This window comes from Lepidothrix coronata, unplaced genomic scaffold, assembly GCF_001604755.1.
Source record: "Lepidothrix coronata isolate B3197 unplaced genomic scaffold, Lepidothrix_coronata-1.0 Scaffold6, whole genome shotgun sequence".
NCBI classification, from domain to species: domain Eukaryota; kingdom Metazoa; phylum Chordata; class Aves; order Passeriformes; family Pipridae; genus Lepidothrix; species Lepidothrix coronata.
Window position 1 is genome coordinate 1,636,140 of NW_016690186.1, and position 15,456 is coordinate 1,651,595.

The 15,456-nt window shown below is 35.0% G+C and overlaps 1 protein-coding gene across 6 annotated transcripts in view; it reads left to right on the forward strand.

The window, feature by feature from the left end:
- Positions 1-15,456, forward strand: part of ST18 (ST18, C2H2C-type zinc finger) — a 185,056-nt gene that overhangs the window by 100,345 nt on the left and 69,255 nt on the right. For 5 of the 6 annotated variants that reach the window (XM_017832549.1, XM_017832557.1, XM_017832594.1 and 2 more), the window contains one exon: positions 10,328-10,434. The exons of the other annotated variant lie outside the window; for it this stretch is intronic. In XM_017832549.1, the coding sequence (XP_017688038.1) occupies positions 10,328-10,434 (107 nt within the window). The remainder of the gene's footprint in view (positions 1-10,327; positions 10,435-15,456) is intronic. 6 annotated transcript variants of the gene reach the window in all.

Genomic DNA, 15,456 nt, shown 5'->3' on the forward strand with positions numbered 1-15,456 from the left:
TCATTATGTCATGTGACAGCTAGCAAGGAATTCAGACTCAAATAATATCTTCATGAACAGGCCTGTTGCAGATAAAACTGCAGGTAGCTGAGCTATTCTCACATGATGTGTAGTGCGTGTTGTCCCTTTGGTGTCTGGTGAAAATTTACTTTCTCTGCTAACATCTGCAGATCTTACAACAAGGAAATCTGCTCAGATCAGGGCAACCTCTGTACAGATATTTTCAGCATAAAATCATGCTTCGAAGACAGTGCTAACTTGGAGTTCTACACTTGGTTATATGAAAACCAAACATTTTCTGAATGTTCACCCAAACAGGACTTGAGTTTTGGAAGAGCGCTCACAATACCCATCTTTAACCATAGTCTTTGTAGCCTCCCACAAGAAAGCTGAAATAACCACTAGTGACTAACTGTAGGTTCTCACTAGCTGTGCCCTTACTTTCTTGAAAAAAAATGGAATTTAGGTGTGAATCGCTTCCCTGTTACCCCCAAAGTTTTATATAGTCCATAAAGAGGACATATGAAAATGATGTATGAGGATCATTCTTGATATTATATGGTTATAAAGAATACATCCTGTTTACCCCAGCCAGAAGATGACGTGTTCTATTTACTTGCTATTGAATTACCTGCTAGAATTACGTAGAAACATTAGCAGGTTACTGAAAGTCTTAAATCATTGCCTCATTAGAGTTTCCCATAAAAAATAGTACAAACTCTTTCCTTAAGTGTACTATTTTTTCTGCTATTATCATTTATACTGTTTAAAACCATATTTTATTAAGAAGTTTTCTATGTCCTAGACTAGCAAGCTATAAATAAACATCCTCACTCAACAATCAGGTAAGACAAGCTAGATGGCTACAGGGATCTAAGCTTCCTTATATAAACTATTATGCAATATTGCAAAAAACCCCGTTTTCATTAGCTTTCGTGTCCTTAGATTTCTACCCCTGTTGGCTAATTTAGTAACCTAGAGAACATGGTGATGGTCTTAAAAATACTGTTTCCATGAAAAGAGACATAGGAATGGAAGGAGTTTTAAGTATTTTTTTTTAAATTGCTTTGCAAATTCTTTGCACAACAAACCTCGCCAATATGTAAACAGGGCTCTAGCTACTGTGTTTGTCCACAGCTAGAGCTACAGATGAACACAGTGTAGTTGTGTGATGACAGGAACAGCTGACTCATTAGTAGAGAGCAGTGAAAGGTAATTAACCCTGGGAAAAGTACAGCTGCCATACGAGCTGTTCCTTTCTGTAGGATCTGATTAGAAATTAGTGTTAAACCACTGATTCTTTTAAAAAAATGTCATTGATAATTCACTTTCTCTCTCAGGTGTAGCCCCTGAAGGGGGCCTAGGATAGAACTAGTGTACAAAAGGTCTTCTATCTAAAAAGATCTTTTTTCAGAGAAGTGCCCACCTGTTTGGCTGCTTCTGGACTTTTCTTAACCATGGATATTGTCCCAGCTTTCAGTGTTTTGAGGACACCCTCCAAGTCTATGGGCAGTGCAAAGAATGCACTGTCAAAATGATTTAAGGTAGAACATTGTTGGTTGCCATAATGGAGTCTTTAGTGAGGATGATTATTTAAAAGTTACAGCTATTACTTCTTGTATCAGGACACAGTTCTGATGCGAAATGATGCAGACCTCTTCAAAATAAAACAAAAATCTGTCTCCTGGGTAGGTGAGCACAGCCTGTGAGAAAAAAAAAAAAAGGATTACAGCCTGAGCACAAAAGCCACTCATCACCCCACACCTTTTCCTGAACACATTTTGGTGTTTGAGGTTCCAACATAAGAGACAGAACCCATGATTTAATGTGACATCCAAACAACAAGCCATACTATTACATAGATATTCAGACACCTGATAGAGGCCTGTTTATCAAGAATGACATAACTATCACCTAAAATAATAAAATTTCATTACTGTGCTGTTGGAATTTTTAAACTGCTGTTTATTATTTACAGTTGATACATGCAAAATTGTTTTGGATCACCTTACTTTGTAAGATCTTCTGACCAGGACTGTATTTTTGTATACCTGTGTGACTTAACACCAAATGTATGTAAGTGCTTTCACATGCAAATAACATGTATTATTGAGGTCCAGAGAGTGTTCTGGTTGTTTTCCATGCAGCCAGGCTTACAATAGGGAGTCTGAAGGGTAACTCTATATAAAGTGACAAAGTTTGTAAGACATCTCTCCATAGGATGATTTTTTTCATCTTGCTGTAGTCATATTTGCTGCAATAGTATTATTATTATTATTATTATTATTATTATTATTATTATTATTATTATTATTATTATTATATCAATACAAAGTAATATTACATATATATGTTTCTGTAGTGTTATTTTCAACTCAGTAGTGTTTAGTGGTATCTTGGGTCATTTTCTTACCACACATCTAAGATGTTCACATTGAAAGAAACCTTCCTCTTTCACTTCCTTTTAAAATAAACACAGTGGTTGCTGTGTGCAATATTTGAAATTAATGTTACCACAAACATATGTATATATATTTACACACACATAAATATATGTATATAAGCATAAATATATACATATATATATATATATATGTACACCTTACTGACATTTTCAACACCGGGAGCAAAAACAATTAAAAGGAAAACAGTTAAAGATATTTTCTTAGAGAATGTTTCTCTGTATAGGAAAACAAGTTAAACAGATTTTTAAGATAAACATCAGACATGTCAAGAGTATGGTTACCTCCAGATTGCCTAGTACATTAGGACAAAAGAGAATGGAAATATGTTTTCAATTATTTTGTCATTCACCATATATTAGTTAGTACCTATCCTCCTCAGTATTGTCCTTTTTTGTTTGTTCAAATTTAGTTTTAGTAAAAAAGCTTGCAGAGAAAGAGGAAAGATTTTTTTTCTTGGAAATCTCAAGTCATACCCTTGAAGTATCAGACTGAGTTTCAGAAGCAGTGAACGCATGACCAAGCTACTAAACTGACAAATGCATGATGATAAAAATAATATTCACTACCTTAAAGTATGGTTAGAAATGCACAAAAGCACTCTATGTTGTTATTCTCATTTAGCTGAAAGGTGAACAAACTTGATGAAGGGTACAGAATAGATTAGTGGCAGAGGCAGGAAGAGAGTTCCACAATCTCTTTTTTTCCAGATACTTGCTCAATCATGGTGACTTCTATTTACGTCTGTGACAGAAGACAGGTGTCATTTTAGGAAATAATCTTTCCCCCACTTTAGAATCATAAAAGGTTCTGAGAAGAGTATTTAAACCACCATTCCTGGTACTGCTGACCTCTCAACATAACTTTGAACAAACTAAACACACTTTTCCCTTCTCCACTTACCTGACCCAAACATTTGATGAGTGAAACCTTTCAAAAAAGAAGTCTGTCCTGGGGAACACTGGGTTGGTATCTGACAGTTATTAGCCAATTTTTTGGATAGTCTTTACTACTTTGATTTTCAAGGTGGTATTTTTTGTACTTGGGTTGTTTTTTTCCTGTGCTCTTCAGCATGTTACTAAGATCTTCAGGGCAATGCAGTACTGCAAGCAAGCCCCATTATCTCTAGGAGTTAGGGTCATTACAAGTCTTTTAAATGGTGGCAGACTGTACTTCACATGGCACTCTTGAAGTTAATGAACGTATGTGATTTGCATGTTGAGGGAAGGCACACTTCTTCCCTTTGTGTGACTTTCCCTTTCTTGGGACATGTTTGTCATGCTTAATGAAGAGAGCCTTGTTGTTCAGAAAGGGCAAGATGAATGCATAGGATAACAGAATGGCAGTTATATTTCTTTTCACAAAAAAAGTTTGTATTTTTAGGTTTATTGTTTCTTTTGACTCCATGTCAGAAAATTCAATGAGCTAATTAGCCATGGGTTTTGTCTAGCATAAGTATTGTGATGTCCTAATTTTAACTATTAATTCATTCAAAAAAAATTATGTCTGGAACAGTCAGAAATCACAGAGAAGGAATACAGTAACCTAGATAAGGCTGTAAGTATTTGAGAAGTGACCACTTTTCGAACCTAATCAGCTTCAGTACATCAATAGAAATTCAGTGCAACCATAACAGCACCCCCACAAAATTGCCCTTCGAACCCATCAATTCCTAACTAGCTTGCTGAAAGTAAATCACGGGACAAAGACCAATAATGGTGGCTAAACAGCAGGTATGTAGCAACATCAGAGCCAGACCAGGATTTTCCTGATACTGAAGGAAGCTGTGACAGAGTAATTAAAGCAACACAATTTCGCTGTTCTTAGTTATACTGATCTGTGTGCTCAGGCATCTCCCGCTGGCCTCAATCCTGCAACTACTGAGCATCCCTTCGATGAGCAGAGCATGGTCATCGCTTGTTGAGGTCAGCAGTGATCCCCCCCCAATAGTACCTCACAACAGAGATGACTCCACACAGTAAAAGTGATCTTGGCTTTCAGAGTAAACATGTTTTAAAAGGAAACGAACCCTGTGTTCCAGAGCCAATGACGCATGCTCTTTGAACTTTCTTTTAAAATTGCTCTGAAATCATAAGGTTGTTATAGTGTGGTTTTACTCAAAATAATGCATATCATTGTAACACAAGCCTTGAAGTTAAGTGGCTACTTTAATGAAACATAGTTACCATAGTTACCAGAAGGAGAACAGAGAATAACTTTTAGTTCTTTTGAAGCTATGAATTACTTTAAAAAAGAGGAAAAGGAATAAACAAGCATGCAAAAGTTTATTATGCTGTGTTTCATGCCTGATCAACTCTAAAAAAGGCAAACTCTCCCTAGACCAGGGCATTAACATTTTCCAGCTGAAATCTCTAATTGCCCATCAACAAACCCAGAAATTACTTTTCAACTCCCTACTATGTCTGTTTTCATGTTTTCCCCCCATTTTTTTTCCTGAAGAAACAGATTTTTCAAAAGTTCTGCTTTCAGCAGTTTGTTAATAACTGTCATTTTACATCACCTATGTTGCTCTACAGTACTGTTCTAAAGGCAATAATATATTGCTTAGCACTACTCATGAAATTTGTGGTCTAGCTCTATTATTCATTATAAACACTATCTTAAAACTGATGAGAGGGAAACGAGAATTTATCATAGTGAAGATGTCTTCTAGGACGAGGTTCATTGTTTTTCAGTTTAGCATTGAGATGTGCTCTATCCCTGAAGTGTTAATGGAGGTCACTGCTGTTGCTCTACTTTGCTATGTCAAAGCAAAAGAGTTCCTACACAGTTGACTATTGAGAAACAAAATGTTCTTTCCAGTATATCACCTTCAGCTTGTGAGCCTCTAGAGCAGCAGTGATTAACAGGACTTTTACAAAGTTTCTGTGTAGTTACAAGGACAGCTTCAATCTTCTGTCATTTTTTTGCATTAGCTATGATTATGCTTTTACCACCAAAATGCATTTATTTTAAAGGTAACAATACAGACTCAGAGAATAGCTTATGTTTCATCTATATTTATCAGCACTCACTGTACATTTGTGTCTTCATTACCAGGAAATATTAAGGGACATTGTGCCATCTATTCCTGTTTACAGTTTATTATGCAGAGATAGGAAACACTTAGCATGTAAAATGAATGTAGAAATTATTCCTGGATAGAAACACGGACATTTCCCACTCGTTGGCTCTTTCTCCTCCATCACCGGATCAGAGTGTAATTGTCAGTAATCAGGCCTGCTTGCTGCTGATAAAACCACTCTGAATGCTAGCAGCCTTCTTTGTGTGATGACTCAATTATTCCAGAAGTGCCTCATCAAATCTGCCCCATCAGCTGGGCTAATAAATAAGGAGAAGAAACTGGCCCCCCAAAGCAAATTATAAATCCATTTGCATTAACCATTTCGCTGGTCCATGATCTAGGCAGAAATAAGCATGGCAGATTGCGTTAAGCTTATTTGAATATGTTTATAATGTTTACAGCTTGCAACCTTTTTTCTTTTTTTTCACAAGGTGTTGGAATTATCGGTCATGAGTAGCATCTAAATGCAGTTATGTTAATTACAGCAAAGCCTCCGGCTTCTTTGAGGGATAGTTTGTTGCTTAAATCAGGTGAAAGTTAAACTCTCCTGCTAGGTGAAATATGATCTTGCACATGTCACTGGAATTACTGCTCTGTTTAAAAGAGAGGATGAGTGGAAGTGAAGTTCTTTTTACGGGTTCTAGAAGGACAACTGCTTGTATTACCAGCCTGTCTCACACTGCTAATGTGACCTCTATTTATTGCAGGGAAGAAGTAAATAAAATAAAGTTTAGCCTTATAGCTGGGAAAGAAGATGCAATAGTTGAAACAGTAATAATTCTGTTTCCTGTATACTCTGCACTGGATAAAACAAGTGCAAAGAAAAGTACCCTGCCCCAAGGAAACTCCTTTCCAAAGCTCAAATTACAAAAAATATGTTTCCAAGCAGAGTCCTTCAGATTTCCAAGGCTGCCCATGCAGTGAGGCTGTTGGACAAATGAAATTCGTTTCCTCATGTGTTGAATGTTATATATTCACTCCAAGATCTCACTGAGGTTTATGCAGAACTTCAGGTGTAAATTTACATGCTCCAGCCTGTGCAGGATAAAGATCTGACTGCAGTAAGGAGCTAAATATATTTTTATATACTGTAATGGTATTTTTTGCTTTCACATTTTTTCCTCATTTACTAAATATGTTGCATTACTTTGTCTCGAGAAAGAGAAATCCCTGTCACTGTAGAAACACAAGAAATGTTTAGGGATCATAATGGTGAGCTCATTGAACTTTGTTTCCTTTGCTATTACTTGTATTCTGAGTTAACAAATCATAAACTGTAGTAATTTTTAATTTCCATATTTGCAATATATCAACTAGTGATGTGGTAAATGAGAGAAAATCAAATCAATCTGTTGGAAAATTAATGTATTATGCTCAAAAAAGCTTTTGGGGTCTCTTACAGATGTAGTACAACTTTGAGTATTGAAATTCTGACAGAGAAAACAATTTCAGAATTCAGTTGAGATAATTTGTGGCTGTACAATATGTCTTTTCTCATAATTAAATTGTCAGGAACTCTAGTAATCTGACCTGAATGAGTGGACTTTTACCCATAGACAATGGGTCAACAAAAAAGGTTGTTTGAAGGGATTTGTCACACACATCTGATGTTGAGGATCAGGACCTAAACTGTGATTCACATCAGTATCCTAGTATGACTCATGGATCTCAGTAGGATGGCACTTCAGAGAGTACAAAATCATGTTGCACTGGAAATGGCTATAAACCAAAGAATGAATTGCAAAGGTTCCAGGGGACTTAACTGAACAATTACATTGACAAATAAAGCAACTCATACATTCTATCTTTGTGGTTTTATAAAATTTATAATTTTAGTTGAATTGAGATGTTAGTTGAAAAGGGTGAAAGTTTTCTTTGCAGACAGGCAAGCTTCACCTTCTAGAATAAAAAATATGGTTCAGACACATAGGAAGTTGAAATATAAGAATAATTTGCTATCTTTAATTCCATTTGAATTCTTTACTAAAAAAGACAAATGAGTTAATGCAAGTTATGAATAGATTGGGCCAAATGAAGATACATGTGGACTCAAGGGGAGTGACCCCCCCAAAGAACCTCGACTAACAAATAAGTAAGTTAGCTCTGCCTGATTTCCATCAACAATGATCTTATCATGTAAGTCACTAGTAACCTAGTTAGATATTCTTTGTGGGCTCTTGAGGCTGAGATATTATTTTTTTCCGGTTGGCATTGCACACTTTTATGTGCACTTGCAACAGCTCAAAATTTGGCCCATGGTCAATATTATAATTCATAAAACTTAATAAAATAAAGAGTTTCTCAAAAACTTTAGTGTTAGACCTTGATCATTCTTTGAAATCAGCACTAACCCTTGTTTGCTACCTGAGCTATCGGATCCCAACACTTATATTTGAAATGTAACTTTCCTTTTGCAGTGTGGACAGGTGTGACGCATAGTTTATATTCTATTAGGGGTATGTCACATCCCATGACACAGAATAATCCTACACACACTGTTTATAGCATGACAGATACATGACATTGTATTAGACTTTTTATGAAACACCATACCTTCAAATGTGGGTACTCAGCCATGAATCAGCTGTATGGCAGCCAGCACCCTGTTATGTGAAAGAAATCAAAAATAGCACATTTAAACTTACTAACCAGTAACTTCTGTTGTGATTAAACACAGCAGAGGGGTCCAGGTTTTGCACTTTATATTAAGTCTTGCTTTTGTCCTACTATAACACTTTCTGCCTCACGAAGTTATCTGATGGTGTCGCATGCAAGGCAGATGGGAGTAAAATAGAAAATGGCACTGTTGCATGTAGTTTTTCAGTAAAATTTTAAAACCTGCTCTCCAGACCTGACCCAGCCCTAACTCCTTTTCAGTGTACTGGTTTATTTTGTAAAGTTAAACGTGAAAAGTTTTGTATATTTTTTCTTGCTCTTTGTGCACTTTTCCAAGTGGATCTCAGCTGTGCTGTCTTAACTCTCGGTCCCTTAGGATGAGAGAGACAGCAGATGGGGTTGGGGCAGAGGGCTGATACTTCTGACAGCAAACGGCCTGGTTGCTGAGTGGAAGCTGTGAGCGTCAGGAAGCTTCTTTTCCCCAGAGAACCAACTAACCACTGAAGAAAGTTGAAAATGAGCCCTTTGAGAAACGCTATTAAAAGTAGTAAAAAATTGCAATTGTGCAGATGATGTGCTGCTGTGTGGTTATTCGGATGCTAATGAGTTTGACATTAGGGAACTCAAAGGGTTTACAGCTACTCCCTTATGTGATTTAGTTCTTTATTGGCAATCTTAAAGAAAATAAATGAAAAATATATTGTTAATAAATACTTAAAATGATAGAATTTTAGACAAAAATCTGGTAAGTTTTAGGCTTTAGAAAGAGCTTTGCTCACCATTGTAGTTTTCTCAGAGATCTTTTGTTTTAGGTTAGTGTCTTTTGAACAAAGAGGAAGAGGCAGGTAGAAGGCTTTGAGACTTCTTTTGTTTTTTTCATGAATGTTGAAATAGAATAACAGAAAAAGAGGCCTTTGAGGATAAACAGAAACCTCTTTCCAGCAACATATTGACCAGAAAAGTGCTTAAAAAATCTTAACGGTATTGGGATGTTTTGTTCTGGGTTTTCTCCCTTCTTTGTCATCTTAAATCTGTTGTCTATTTCACTATTTGATAAAAACTTATTTATTTTAAGTAAAAATTATCAGTGGGATGTAACTAATATCTACTGGGACATGAGCAAAAATTAGTCATTCAATAAACTCTAGCTTCCCTGAGAATCTGTTTAGAGTGAGCCTTTCCAATTTCAGAAGTGTAACATTACAAAATATCATCAGATATCATTAAATGAACAGTTAAAGTTCCAAAAGTTTATCTGCAAACTTTGTCATGATTGGAATAAGTTCAATGAATAGATCTATTTTACAAAATACACTGGATAATATGTGAAACAGAGCTCTGAAATTGCAAGTGATAACAAAATTTTTATGTTTTGATCACTGGTGCCAGCAGTTATGCCAAAATGAAACTTGTTTTTAATAACTTCTCCTCATCAGATGCTCCCAGGTTGCAAGTGCCTGCAACTTTAAATGTTAGAAAGGTTTGGGTATTCAGTATTTCTGAATACAAGGATCTCAGTAATGTGCACTCATGTAAACTTCTGCAGCTCTACTTCCTTCACTGGTACTGTTGATTTAGCATAAGGTCCCTCACAGAAAAGAATAAAAATTGAGCATGGAGAAACGTCAAGAATTTCCTTTGGTTGGCGTATGCTGAGAACACTATCGGCCTGCCAAACTTTTAACTCCAATATTCAAAATCAGAAAAAATAAAACTGAATTATTTTCTTCTGTTTTTAAAATATTTCAGAATGCTTCTCATTTATTTTACATCAGGTACTGAACCATACTACTTCATCAAAGAGGTTCCGATGCAATTAAAACATTTGACTAAGGATTTCTACATATAGAAACCGTGGATTTTTACCCATTGAAGAAGAAAGACTTTCCTTAGAGAAGATCTATTTCATAAGTTATTGAAATGGGCATTAACAATATAAAGAAAATATCATAAGGAAAGAAAAAATGTTATTCTTTATGCCTTTCAGAATCATAACTTATGCCTCTATAGCCTATCTTTGTGAAACCTCAGAAGAAAATATTGCACCTGGATTATTTACCCATTTGATTTAAAGAGTGTCTTGTTTCATCTATATTTTATTTAGTATAGCTGGTTTTTGGTTTTCTTTAGTTGTTTTGTTTGTTGTTGGTTTTCTTTTTTCCAGAGAATGAATTTGAAGGTTTTCTGTTAAACCAGTCAAGGCATCTTGGGCTGAGTGACGAATTTGGTCCTTTGGAATCTGCACATATTTTCACCTGGAAACACACAAAGGTGGGATAATTTATTCACAAAAATGAATTTGAATAGAATACTATGTGGTTTCGTGTGTAATGTCTTATACACTAAGACTACTTTTCTCACATAACATCTGCTGTTTCAAGAACAGTGGTCTTCAACAGGCAAGTACAGTAATATTGAAAAGATGAAAATGTTTGTAAATATGTAGAAATTCTAATTTTTAAGTTTGGAAATTACACTCAACCTTACATACTGTCAGTAACACAACTATCTTTGAATCTATATGACTTCCGGAGGGAGAATATACTTCATAATGCACTGCTTAAATTTAATCTTTGATGGAAAGCTTATTTGTGATTTTTTTTTTTTAAATATGTAATGTTTATTGTTTGATTTTTTTTAAACCATATATCAGTTGGGTGGGCAAACACTTAAGCGTATTTAAAAAGATCCCAAGGCATCAAAGTATTTTTTTTCTGAATATTGACACTTTCTTTTTTTAAAAAAATTATATTTAATATATAGTAGCCGGGGAAATAGTGAAAAGACATTGAACTACATCAAAAATAATAATCTGGGGGAAAAAAAGCCTCCAGAAACAAGCCTGTATTGAGATGCATTTCAGCGTGGTTTGCTATATAATTTTTCTCTGAATTTAAAAAAGCTAGCTGTTGCCCCTTGATTTCATAAAGCTATGACTCTGCCCTCTAAAGCCTTGGTGAAGAAGACTAATAGAAATACTTGGCACACGTTGATTACCTAAGGGAATAATAGAACTATTTGCTGTAGTCGTTTGGCAAAAGGACATAAACATATGGCTTTGGTTTATATTCAGCACTGCCAGTTGTGCAAAGTTGCATGGATGAAGTATACAACAGCAGTGACAACTCAGAAATCAGAAGCGAGAATCAAAATAAATCATCCTCCTTACAAAGCTATTCAAGCTTGCCTCTGATTTAAGGCTTATTTTATCACTGCATGTTTTCAAGTAGTGACTTCAACATAAAAAAAATCTACTTCTCAAAAATGTCTTCACCATTAAATCACACCATAAAATGCCAAATTGTTGATGATTTATGTGTGTTATAAACATGCTTTAAAGTCTTCATTCAATAGATGTACTTATTTTAATTCCTGAGAAATTAATACAGCTGAACCAATTATTTCCATGTCATTCAACTTTTTCCTGGAGGAATCAGGCATACCACTAGGCAAACTAAAGCAAAATATTCAATTCAAATTTTCTTTCTGGCCATGAATATGTTATTAAAAAGAAAAAAAACAAGAAAAAAGAAGAGCGAGTAATTTTAACCACACTGAAAGTAATGTTCCTAAAAATTTTGTCTTTGGATTTCAGGTTATTTTTACTGCCAGGAATCAAAATTTCCAAGCTTTGTCTAGAAGTTACTATATGTGTTCTTTGCATTTCTTTCTCTTACCGTACTTCTCACTTTCAATCTGTAATTAATACTTCATATTAAACAAATTAACGTAGACTAAGAGAAAGATGCAGTCAGCACACATATACACCAATAGCCAAACAGTGATCTATACTTCTGGGCAGTCTATAGGAAATATTGCTTTCAGATTTATTAATATTTTTCTTTATGAAATTATTCTCTTTTCATGCGCTAGAATCTTAAATGAGTTATTGAAAAGAAACATTAAAGTATGAGTACCAAAACCACTGAAAAGCTTGCTCTGAGTATATTATTTATTGTAGGGAGAAGAACACAGAATGTCATGTCTCTGTGGAGCACAGTACAGCACAGTCCTGTTTGTAGTGTTTAGCAGTGTCTGACTTCAAATCTGAAGTTTGTGGCTTGTATATGAGACTTGAGAATGGATTTATGTGCTTTAAAAATCATCAGGGTTTGTTTTTTTTCTGGCTGGGTTCACTAGGCTAGTGACAGTGGGCTACAGACTTTTGTCTCTATACAAACTTCAGTAGTTCGCAAATTAAGATAGTAGAGAAAAACTAATCTTTTTCCAAACTTCTCAAAATCAGATAAAGTTTGTCTTAGAGAAATTGTTTGCCAAATTTTGTTTTGAAAATCAGACATAACTTCTAGTTGGAAGATCACAATTCAATGTTAAAGCTTATACTCTAGATAGTGATTTCTTTTCCTCTAGCTAGTTATGCGAAAGGAAACAGATCGACACTTCGGTAGTGTGAAACCCACCCCAGGAAAGTCAGGTTTATGTGAAGATTACAATGGAAATTACAAAGTGCATAGTTCTTACATTAGCTCTTTCCAGGAGATGCATTTCACTTTTACCTACATCAGCAACACTGGCTTCCCTGTGTCATAGTTTATTTCACTGTAGTGTGCTGTAAACTATCTTACACAGATAGTAGTATCAAATTAGTTTCTGAAATCCAAATTTAAAAATGTGCAAATAAACTGAAATAGTTGCTACTATTATTATTATTATTGTCATTATTATAATTTATTGCACATGCCCTTTTTCAGCTGTTAGTCATTTTCTTGTATCCTATTATAACATCAGTACATGCACATGTGCGGAGACAGACTCTAGGCAGACAAAAAACCAAACTCAGAGCCAAATCCTGATTCTCTCACTCAGGGAAGTATTTCCAGGTGGTGCTCTCAAGTCCGTTATCTACAGTGGAATGGTACAAACAGAAGAAGTAACATTTAGTTTTTGCAGCCAGCAACTCTGAATTAGTTTGCTCACAAAGTACAATTGCTGCTATTCCACCAGTAAGTTGATAGAGAGAAACGCAAATACCCTGTAGGAGTCAAATAACAAATTACTACAGTTTCAGCCAGCAGAATTTGTGGTACTGTGACTCCAATCAGTTTTCTGTGATCTAGTTATTGACTTCCTCTTAAGTCTCAACCAATATTGAAGGAAAAGTAGAGGGAGGATCAGACTGAAATTCACAAAGTCAGAGAGAGAGCATTCATAAACCTAGGGAGATTTCTTGCAACATGGTTTCAGAAAATAATTCAACAACCACATCCTCAGTAAATTCTGAGATCACAGAAATAGAGTGTAACTGAAGCAGCATTTATTTCTTAGCCTACTTCCTTAACTATTTGGAATGGCATGGCTGCTACCTCTATATCATTGTGTTTCTCATTGTCTATCTCCCACTAATTCCTTTAGAGTCCATTAGTTAGCTTCAAGTAATTTTGAAAGGAAAATGTTTAGATGAGTTTTAAATCCATCAAATCAGAGAATCTAGGTATAAGACACAAAGATTAAGTGGACTTAATTCCACTATTCACTTGCCATTATTTTTGTGGAGCTTGCCCTTAAAAAATATGGGACTATAACTCCCAGTAAAATTTTCCTGGCAAATACTTTATTATTCCTATGGTCTTGATGGCTAAAAAAATTAGTAGTGAAACACTGTGTGAGGATTTTGTGCAGACATGACCATTTTATTTACCTCTTATGGATTCTTCTCTCAAGACAACAAATATCTAGAGGGAGGGAGAGCTGAGATACCCCAGCTTTGACAGCAAGAAGCACCTTCCAGTATCCATCCAACCTTTACAGCAAATAACAGTAACAATATATGTCTCAAAACCTTCATAACAATTACTTCTAAAAATTGGATAGAATTTCTCAGAATTTCATTCTTGTGTTGTTACATGGGTGATTTGAAAGTTTGAATGCTTCTTGCTGACCATCCTTGGCTGTAATTTGAATTAAAATTATTACTATGTAGATAAAAAATGGAAATTAAATACTTCGTTCACTTTTTATCGGTATCAGGTAACCTCTGAAAGAATTACCAAACCCCAAAGATGTTGTATTTAAATTTTGAGCAAGAGAGTTCCTTTTGATGACACAATTAGGAGACTTCATTTTTATTAAGTTACTTTTGTGTATTTTTCAAGTTAATGTATGGAACTTTTTTTGTAAGTTAAAGTGGTTTTTATGCAACACAGACATGATGATTATTTTGATATATGTATGCATCAGAATAAAGTGTCCTATAAATTTTAGGTTTGAGTTGATAAAAACATCTCTCATAGTTTGAAACTTTTACAAGGAAAGAAAATGAATTGAAAAATCACCTGCATTGATTTTATCATTGCTTTTCCACTCTTTGTATGTTTTTTAAATATTCATCACAATGCAACCTGCTGTTTAGACCAAAGTAACTGCTGTTCAATAGAAGCAGTGGACACTTTTTGTTTCATAATTAAAAGAGCAGCAGTGTGATTGGTGTGGTATTTATTATGAAATGATGACAAAGGAGTACCAGTGGTTTTAATAGTTTTAGCTTACCGGAGCTGTTGTTAATTTTGTCTGTAGAGTTGCAGGTGAAATAATGCACAGTGGATAAATAGTCTATATTGGTTTAACTGAACATAATATATAGTGTGTTCTGGAGTTGTTTGTCTCAATAGACTATAGTAATCAAAAGTAATGAACCTATTATGTGCAGGACCTTGGAGAGCATAGAATGGCAGTAAAAGTGTGGCACATAAAAGGTTTATTAAAGGAAATTAAAGTCCATCATTGCCACACCTGCTCCCCTATTATAAGTCTATGGCAGGTCAGTGCCTTCAATCACAACTCAGCATCAGAGAACAGAGCCATGTTTCCCATTACCATTGCAGTCACATTGTGAAAACTCGTTCTCCATGTTTTGAGCATAGTAACAAGTAAAGACTGCCATCAGCCCTACTACATAAACACAAGACCCTCATGTTCCTTCCCTGCTAATGATCAATATCAGATGTAAATTTAAACAGAGAAAAGATATCACTGTCTGGCTTTGATGATTTCCATCAATTTATACTTTCATTTCAGATATCATTAACGTGTGTTCTAGAATTAGACTTCTTTGAGTCCATGAATACCCTTTTGAAATGGTTGTGTTCTCTCCTGCTAGTAGGTATTTTGATTCCAATAGCTGTTTATAATGTTCAAACATATATAAAAACAAACAAAAAAAAGACTTCAGGAAATTAGAAAAAATACTTTTTATTCCCTAGAAAGGCTGACTTCACTCTTTTTGTTTCTCAGGTCAATTTTGTCATATTCTGCAATGTTCTTTCTAATAAGACC